The sequence below is a fragment of the Mobula birostris genome, chromosome 7, assembly GCF_030028105.1.
Source record: "Mobula birostris isolate sMobBir1 chromosome 7, sMobBir1.hap1, whole genome shotgun sequence".
In the NCBI taxonomy this organism is placed as follows: domain Eukaryota; kingdom Metazoa; phylum Chordata; class Chondrichthyes; order Myliobatiformes; family Myliobatidae; genus Mobula; species Mobula birostris.
In genome coordinates this window covers 115299141-115309404 of record NC_092376.1, presented here as the reverse complement: position 1 = coordinate 115309404, position 10264 = coordinate 115299141, and the positions used below count along the sequence as shown (strand labels likewise).

Sequence of the window (10264 nt, the reverse complement as noted above, 5' to 3'; positions counted from 1 at the left end):
GAGCTGAACACCAGTTCATCCTTTGCTCTCAGCCTTGACGCCTTAATCAGATCAGACAAATAGTGAAAAAACATAAACCAAAACACATGGAAAATGAACTGTAGAGCCCCAAAGTGAGTCCACAGCTGTGGAACCCGTTCAGTGCTGAGGTGACTAAAGCCCATCCTGGAGCCCAGTGGCTGCAGGACAACAACTGCTCCTGAACCTGGTGATGTGGGACCCAAGACTCCTGTACCTCCCGCCCGACAGTAGCAATGAGAAGAGAGGGAGACCAGTCAAATGCAGGTGGACGGTACTGAGCACCTGTTCATTTTCCACAATTGTCCTCGACGAATTTAGTTTCGCTAGGCACTTAAATCATTGCGGAGTAATGGAGCCAAGCACGGGTTCGTCTTCCACCATCAGGTCTTGATGCAGCATCCACTCCTACTGATGGCTGCACTCTCGAGAGTCTAGTTTGCTGAATCCCCCAAGAGATCGGAAAAGTGTCAGGTTGTTTAGTCAGTTGAAAAGAACATCCTTAAAAGGGAAGTTGCAGGCAGCAGACTGCAATGATTGGAGTTCAGAAGAGTGTCTAGTAGCTTTGTGAGCAGTCTACAAGACATCAATGTTGGTCACTGGCGCCATCTTGCCACCATTATATATTGTAAATGTAAGGGATTTTATTTAATTTGCTAAATTTTCCTTCTCCTTTATGACACAGGTATTATTGGTTGTGGGATTTTATAAATTATACTTAATTTGATAAAGTTAGGGAAATCATGTGATTCCTAAGGGTTATTGTACTGCAACTGAAGGACAGTGGTGGGTCCTATCTCTTATTGTTCTACCCTCTATATACAGGTGTTTCAGCACCCAGAGTACTCTATCTACAATCTGAAGCTGCTATTATAGTAAATTATATGAAGATTCTCAGCTGTAACATACAATATTCAGTAAACTATATGTACTTTGGTAGTTGGTGAGATCTTGGGTGGATCAGCACTTGAAAGTGCAATATAAGAAGATTTTGTTCAATATCATTGATGCACTGACAGATGTTCTAACCTATTACATTGCAAAAGGATTTATTCAATTTTGCATAGAGGAATATTTGTTTGTGACATTAAAATTCTTTTTTTAGTGAGAAAGTTGTCATTGTTTGATTTGAGCGGACTAGGGCAAGGTGTCTATGCCCACTACAAAGGGTTCCTTATTTTCCATTCCAGAGTGGCAGACACTAGGACCTGTTATCATATGCAAGAGTCCTTTGTTCAGTTTCCGAGCTGGGAAGGCAAACAATAGAATCTTCTGCAGTGCACAAGGAGACATCAGTTCATTTTCAGAGTAGTATAGACTTCCAGAGGACCACGATCAGTATGAATAAGGAGTGCTGAGCAATGGGTCTTTGTTCAGATTCAAGGTGGGGCCGTATGTATAGCACTAGGACCCTGTGAAATTTGGCAATTGCCCAGAACAAGAATAGAAGTAGGACAAATTTTGTTCAATTTCATGGTGGGGAAATGTTAGGATTAGGATCCCGCCTATTGGGGAGGAGTTGTTGGTTCCTCTTTAGAGAGAACGGATTATAAAGCAAATTGTAGTCCGGATGCAAAGTGTCAGAAGAGCCTTTGTTCAGTTTTGTATTGGGGCGGGCAAAGTGCTGGCACTAGGACCCGTCGCAGGGAAGGAGGAGCCTTTGTTCGGTTTCAGAGTCGGGCGGATACCATCCCAGGCACTAGGACCCGGCGCAGTGCGGGGGGGAGTCTTTGTTCAGTTTCAGAGCGAGCGCAGCTGCAGCTTCAGAGCCGGAAAGATCTCAATGGGAGCAGGGACCATGGCGCTCAATCTTAGTAATAACAGACTCGCTTTACTCACAGCCTATGAGGATGTCATCAACGAGAAGACCTCCACCGACTGGTAAGGGGATCTCGGCACACAGCCGCCGAGATATAGTAGGACCAGGGGCAAGCAGTGGAACGGGAGTTGGGGATGGAGATGGAGAGGGATGCAGACGGTAAATCATAGCAGATCCCGGCTTTGGGGATTTCCTCCTATTGCAGACTTGGGAAATGCACCAGCGCCTCGCTCCGGGCGAACAATAGGGCACCATCAGATGCGAGGAAATATCATGATACAACATATAAATACAAATTTAATTAGTAGCAAGTTGTATACGTTATGAAATAAATATTTAAATCAACTCACTATAGTAATTTTATAACTGATTAAATATTGAGTTGTCTTAATTAATGGTGTGCTTATTTAGGAATCGTCCTCGATACCCTTGAAATAACTTTGCTTAATATAACCGTGAAAAACCTGCAGTTAGTCATGCTTCTTAAAGTGCGATTTGTGATTTGTTTATATTTACTGAAATATTTTTTATAGTTAACCTTTAATTGTTTCAGTTGTAAAATATGAAATGCTGCTTGCAATGAACTAGGTAATCACTGGTGGTAATAGAGGGCGACGCCAATACCTGCGGCGTCTGATTTGCTCTGCTTCTGGTCGGAAGTTGCTGTGTCGAAGAATATGAGCCTTAAGGCTGCTGTGTGATGGACAAATCTCTTCTCCCACCGCCCTGTGATTACCGATAGGTGACAGTCTGTGAAGCGCAAATCTTTTTCTTTGTTACATTGTAACGCAGACTGAAAGGACCACGTAGCTGATCAGATGCAAATCAGACCGCAATTTATGTCTCTCCCCGCCCACCGCCTTTCAACACTACCACCCACGCGCACTTTTATTAGGGCTCATTTCGGTACCTCAATATCTCTGCAGTGTGACCAATGCTTTGTGTGCCTTACTTATTCGCCATGTGCAACGTCTATTGCAATTGTTCATTTTAACGGAGTTATGAGACTATAATGGTTATTCCATTGACCCGCGTCTTCTGTGATTTATGACAGATAATGCAATTGGTATGACTAATTATAATAGGACGTGGAGATAAGATTGTGTGATTAGCAAATGATTTTTGAACTGCATTTCAAGCCTTCTCAGCAAAATTAATCAATTTTATTTTTAAAACACGGAAAAACGTAGAAGTATTTGCATCACTCGTTGCCTTGGCAACCTAGTCAGTCTGAAGGGAATGTGATAAAAATTATGGCATTGTGTGTTGTACATGTGGTTTTCAGTAATGGTTAAATAATATGGAAATTGTTTTAGCAGCAAAGTGGATTACAGTTTCTTCCTGGGGCCCATGGTTTGTGTTTAAATGAAAACCACAGAGAAGTGCTTCAGTATTAAAGCTTCAAATGATTTGTCTGCATATTTTAATCTCCAGATTAATAAGACCTTATTTGATCTGGTCAAAGTCAGATCCATTTTGGAGAATTTTCCCATAAGAGGACTGGGCAAAGACCTTTACATGGTAGAAGATCGGATGTGTATAATACATTGCTTGCTCAGCCCAGATTTTACGCTGTTAAGTTATATCCTATATGGACGCAGTGCATAGACCTCCCCACCTGCTGCCAAATTTGGCTTTTGCAATTTTGCTCACTCTAAAATGGGGAATCATTTCTAATCAACCTGTGTTACTAAGGCAAATATAATCAAGCTAAGTATGTTAATCGCTTGAAAATTCAGAGTACAGAATTCGTGCTCATGTTCCTTCTATGTAGATTGTACCTATTCTTGTCTTGTTTGCAGCTCTTTATTTTTATTGCTTTTCATGCTTTGGTCATTATTCTCACATTCCCTCACAGTCCTTACTATTTACACTTTTAAATGTTGCTAAGCTGCCCACCTCAACAACTATTTCGAGCAGCTCATTTGAAATGTGCACTATCCAGTTCATGCCTCTGATATCCTTTTTCAGTCTCTCGGCTGGAACAGGTTCCATGTTCCAAAATAGTGTTAAAATCAGAGATAGATTTTTATGGAGAAAAGCTACGATGCACTTTCATATGTTTTTTTTGAAAAGCTGATGAAAATATGCAACTGATTTCCATGTAAAGCAGTAGGCTTTTCCATTAGAGAGCCATCATTTTTGTTAGTTGTTAAGTGGTCTCTCTTATTACTATTTTCGCTTGCCTACGCATTCCCTGCCTTGTATCTTGTATTTCAGATTTTTTGGTGATTTTTTTTCCTGAAAATCTTATTAATTCTATTCTCTGGTTGGATCTCAGGGTTGTATAAGGTGGCATATGTACTTTGATAATAAATTTACTTTGAACTGTAATAGTAGCTTGTGTTTGTTTAAACTACCTTATTTGGTCAGGCCTTTCTTTGGCATACATGATTTTAATTCTGTATTGATCATATTATTCTTTATCAGCAATGTTTGCTTCACAGATCTGGTCTTGTACCTTCACCTGGATCTGCCGAGTCTGTGTACTCTCATTTCATTGACAAGCATATCCTTGCAAACCGCCTTAATATAAACTAACCTGATCTCTTCCATTTTACTTGATTGATTGGTATTTTGTGATTGATTCCAGTGATATATTAAAGTTTTCGAGTCTGCACTTGCTGTGGTGATTCCAGTATGGTTTGATCTTGGCTAAGTTCAGGGTGGTTAGGCCTTTATATTAAAAAAAATGCACTTTGGTCATAGATTATAAAAATATACTCCGTCCTTACATTTGGACTTCGATTTTTTTTCAATGTACAAATACACGGCTTTTTTTTAAATTGCAAGATTTTGTTTGTTGTTCAGTCATCTTCCTGTGTAACATTTTAACCATCATTTTGAAAATTCCTTAAATGAGAGTATTTAACCAAGATGTGTATCCTGTCATTATTTAGGAAATTGTCTCTTTAATCAGAGACAGTCATCTTCCTGATCTGTAATATTTTAATGAAATATCATCTGTTCTGTATTTCACATTAGGAAATCAGATGCTTTTAAGTATTTTGTAATGCAAGGGCATTCTCATTTAGCTCTTTAGTAACTGACCTTGTGCATTACCCTTCAGCTTTCTTGGTCTCTGAGGCATTTAATACAGCATAATGCACAATCCTCCAATGCTTCCACAATCCAGCTGAGTATGACTTCCCTTTCTTAGTTATTAACTGTTCATACATACAGTAATCAGAGAATTTCCTTCAGTCATTTTCATTCTGTTGCTCCTTACAATTGCCTCTGTGTTGTCAAACAGCATTTCTGATATCCAGTCTTGAATGAGGCACAGTTTTCACATGCTGGTAATTGGGAGGAGAAAAGCTTTTGTTATTTACCTTTTTATCTCCTTTCTGAACATCATTAGACAGGACCAGCTGGTTTAGGACTTCTGCATCATATTTGACATCTGAACTGGCCTTATAACTATGATATCATCTTCATTCCTCTTAGTCTCTCAAGGCTGAGGATGATTTATTTCCCCTCCAATTCTATGTGCTCTGAGGTGATAAGGCTCATAACATGAGATTAAGTACAGAGTCAAAGCTTTTTTTATAAAGTCAGATAAGTATCATAGATGATTCTGCTCACTGCAGCTTCGAGTGTTGAGAGAAATCTCAGCTCAGATGGATGGAATTAACTTGGAGAAAAGTTCTTTAATTACTCAAAGAAATTAGTTTAGTCGGACCCTTGCATTGACTTGCTCTTTTAGCCAACTGCAAGGAGTTCCTTCTGTAGTAATTGCATTCAAATCTGTCTCCTTTCTTTAAACAATTATGGGGCCTCTGATGTTCCCTGGCATGTCCTTCTCTTCAAAAGTATGCAAAATGTGAGTTTGCATCTCCCTCTGCCAAATTTTCAATGTTCATGGATACAAAGGCCTTCTTGCTTTTCCATTACGTATAGACTTATCAACATTTTGTTGGTCTGGGGTGATCACTGTTCCCTCTAAGCTGCGCAGGTGCTCAGCAACTGAAATGCTCCCACTCACGTAGCCTTTGCTGCCGTGTAGCTGGAATTTTCTTTTATGTAATGTTAACATAATTTTGAAATTATGTTAATTTAAACATTTGTTGATATAACTATATGTTAATGAATAATAAATGTACAACATCCTTGGAAACATTTTAGAGCAATGTATTTAAATTATCAGTACTTTAAGTTACAATACTGTTACAAATTGTAACAATAAACACAGAATGGATGTGGGTAGCTCATTGTTAAACCATTGGCCATTGAATGCCAACGCCATTTAGTCAAACCATTTTACTTTTGCCATTGTGCCTGTCACTTATTTTGACTGCCCTTCATTATTTACTTGTGTTGTGAGTCATGGTTTGTATTTGTCTGCAGTTTTCAGACCGTGTTTTTTTAAAAAAAATCCTGCTCAGATCTAATCAAAAACCTGAAATTCAGCTGTTTTAAAAAGAAGAGAGAACTTTGGGGTAATAGTCACTGGACCAGATGGGATGTGTAGGATAGAGTCAAGCACTGAGTCTCTTGAGATGTTCTTTGAAATGCTAATTCCTGCAGGCACTGATTCTAGCTTTATTTGTGATAAACTTACTCATATGCTTTTCATTTCTTTTCCCTGCAATCAGCTTTCATCTTTATTAGATTCAAAGTATCTTTTTGGACATTTTATAAACTGGTAACTCAGTACTTACTTTTGCCATAGTGAGGATAGTTTAGGAGCTGATGGGATGTACATCTGAATGCAGGAGATAGAATTACTTGGCTAGTTGCCTGAGATTATATCATAGGGTTGGTTAGGTAATTTCTAAAACGTTTTGCTCTGATTGTTGCAATGAATGTGATTACATCATGAAACTAGGTGATTAACTTAATGTAATGGCATGCACACGATGATGTTTTTTAAAAAATCCAGAAAACTGATCTAGGAATGATTATTGGGGTTCAAGGATCTGATGGTATTAATATTATTAATCCAGTTGTTTATCATGGTGGATAATACAAGGAAGGAGCATGCTGACAAGGTAACTCTGATTAATTGCTAATGATAATTAATTGATAATGACAGATTGACAGGTCAGTGGCTGAATGTGCACTCTGCTAGTTTGAGTATTGTAGCAGGTATTCACTGGTCCAGTCAGAAAAGTATCTCATTTTCTTTATAACTTTAGATTTAAGGTGTCTGAGACTTTGTCATAAAATGATCCACTTGTCAAGAGTACCCAACATTTGCCTTTCCCTTGCAGCTACAGTGTTTTGCTGTGCAATTAAACCTAGGGGAATTGGTGACATAGGTATCCACATCCTGCAACTTAAGTGATGTGAGTTTAAGTTGTTTGCTTAAGTGTTCTAATTGTTATCCATGATGTAAAAATGCAATAATTTCCTAAATAAAACAAAAGAAGAGAAGTTTGACTTTGCTTGTTGGAAGTCAGTGGAACTAAATACGCAAAATGTATATCACTAGTGGTTAACAGTCCCAAAGTGTTTATGTAAGACAGGTTTTGATTCAGTATTGTACAGCATGGAAATAAGTCCTTTGGCCCAACTCGTCCATGCTGACCACCATGTCTCTCAGTGATAATCCATTTGCCTGTGTATGTCCATGTTCCTCTAAACATTTCCGATCATCCGTAGTATCCAGGCCATCTTCCTCAAAAAGGCAGCATCCATCATTAAGGTCCCCCATCACCCAGGACATGGCCGCTTCTCATTGCTACTATCAGAAAGGAGGTACAGAATTGTGAAAGTACACACTCAAGTGATTTATGAACAACTTCTTCCCCTCTGCCATCTGATTTCTGAATGGACATTGAACCCATGACCACCACCTCACCACTTTTTAAAATTTCTATTTCTGCATTACTTATTTAATTTAACTATTTACTATAATGACAAATTTCATGACATATACCTGAGATATTAAATCTGATTTTGATTCCATGTACCCACCATATGTTACTTAAACATTGTAATTCTACTGCTTCTACCTCTGTAGCAGCTGGTACCATATACTCACCATCTTTTGTGTGTGTTTGGGGGAGGGATCTTGCCCCCTCAAATTCCTTTTAAATTTACCCTGCCTGCACTTTAAATCTATGTTGCCATGTTTAAGACTCCACTACTCTGGGTGGGGGGAGACGTATTATATCAACTTGTGGGAGGAAATTAATATTGCCTATTTATGAAGTTTCACTACAATCTAATCAAAAACCTGAGAAGTTAAAGTGTGACATTTCTGTTTATGCCATCCAATAGCAACTTTTGTACATCCTCCTAATTAAAGTAGCCAAAATCTGCATCGGAGCTCACAATAGCCTGGCACTGAAATAAGTGGTGAAAGGATATTCTTTGACATTGTTATTGCTACCTCCTTATTCACTCATTTTCACAGACATTGGAAGCTAATTAGTTGATCAGCTGATTCAAACTTTGATCAAATGTTACAATTGGATGTTATCTGCAGTTCAAGAAGTGTTTACCTTTCGATATTTACAAATTAGGAATTTTTTACGTGGTTTGTTGCCAAATTACCTTTCTGCTTATCTACCTAATATGATAGATGTTTTTTTTTAGTTTAAACCATTTCAAAAAGGGTTGATAGCTATAATCTATAAATAGTTATTGAACTTACGAATGATATCTAATGATAAAATTAAACGCAGTTGGGAATCAGAATTTCAAGAGTCATTTTCAGGTAATCAATGGAGTAAAATTTTTCATTTGGTTAACAACTCATCTATATGTGCCCGTCATTCCTTGATACAGTTCAAGCTAGTGCATCGGGCCGATATGTCAAAGGATGAACTAGTGTGTATTTTCTCCAATACCAATCCTATTTGTGACAGATGTAATACTGAGCTGGCCACTTTAACTCATATGTATTGGTCTTGAATAAAGCTAGATAACTTTTGGAGAGATGTTTTCAAAATACTACCAAAAGTTTTGGATCTGCAACCTAATTTGCTTACGGCAATTTTTGGGATTATCCCATCGGAAGCAGGAAATATTCCTGCTTCCACTCAACGTATGATAGCCTTTTCAACCTTACTGGCTAGGAGAGCCATTTTATTGAAGTGGAAGGATTCTAATCCACCTACGGTCTTTTATTGGCTCTCCTCCATTATGTCCTGTTTAAGTTTAGAGAAAATAAGAAGTCGGACATTTGGTACATCCTTTAAATTTGAGCAAATCCGGCGACCTTTTATCCAGTATTTTCATTTAATTTGATTTACTACTCTTTCAATCTTTTTTCGAAGTTTTAGATTTGATCAGAAAGTCTTTCTTTCTTTTTTGGTTATATCCTCAAAATGGACTGCCCAGTCCCTTTTTTTTTGTTTTTTTTTTGATATATATAGTGTAGTAGGTTTTTTTCCCTCTTCATTTAAAACTCAATGTTCTTTCTTTTCTCTTCATAAACTGATAAGAGGAGAATTGCTGTTTTCATTTCTTTATTATATATTTTATACTAGTTTAACAATATTTGATTTTGACAATGTCTATCTTAATCTTCGTTTGTATTGTTAATGATATATATTTGAAATAATTCTCTTGATTGCATTTATGCTTTTAAATCAATAAAAAGATTAAGAAAAGAACAATAAGTGTTTACTTGCACCTTTTGACAGCTGAGGTCATGAAGCATTGCTTTATTCAGACTGAAGCTTGGAGTTAGAAAAAATGCCAGATATAAAGAATTTTTTTAAAGTCAAAAGATGCAAAGAGTAAGATGGTTTGACTGTTTTAATTCTCCCATCCAGCAGGCCCATCTACTCCATACTAACCTGGTCTTCTGCCTAGTTTTATCTTGCCTGTACCTGGACCATAGCCCTCTCATCCAGGTATAATCCAAACTAAATGGCTTGACATTAGTCATGTAACGTTCCTCTTGTGCCAATGTTTGTTGAATGATGTTTAATCCGTTGCCTACTGAACTTGGTGTTTTCAGCACGATTGTTGAGTACGGCATGTTGTAGCCACAGCAACAGGGTAAGTGAGAGGTGGGTGTTAGGTTAGATGATCCTGTGGATGTGGGTTGGTGTCAAAGGAATGGAGAATTGCAAATGTTACATCCATGCTGAAAAAAGTAGTGCAAGAAGAAACCCAGCTACAATGGGCCAAGCATTTCAATTTTGCTCTTGGAAATAATACCCAGAAACAGAATTAGGAGTGACATGGACATGTGTGGACTGATCAGATTTGTAAAATTAACATGATGTATTTTTAAAATATTTTTTGTAAGAATAGTTTGTGGTGTTTGCAATTTATTATTAAAATTGGATTCCATGAAATAGGGGTGGTAGGAGCAAAGATATCAAATTGTTGTTTTGCAGATTGAAGGGAAGTATTCAATGGATCTCTCCAAGACTGGGTACAAGGGCCATTACTGTTCTTAATGATTAGGATTTGGTGTGGACTAGAGGGCAGATGACAAATCTGCATATGACGAGCATAATAAGT

The 10264-nt window shown here is 37.8% G+C and overlaps 1 protein-coding gene across 3 annotated transcripts in view; it reads left to right on the top strand.

Annotated features, from left to right (window-relative positions):
• The first annotated feature begins 1593 nt into the window (after positions 1-1593).
• Positions 1594-10264, top strand: part of LOC140200389 (drebrin-like) — a 203698-nt gene continuing 195027 nt past the window's right edge. Inside the window, exon 1 of one of the 3 annotated variants that reach the window (XM_072263652.1) lies at positions 1594-1899. In XM_072263652.1, the coding sequence (XP_072119753.1) occupies positions 1802-1899 (98 nt within the window). In that variant the 5' untranslated portion in view covers positions 1594-1801. The remainder of the gene's footprint in view (positions 1900-10264) is intronic. The other 2 variants (XM_072263651.1, XM_072263653.1) reach the window with 2 other exon arrangements.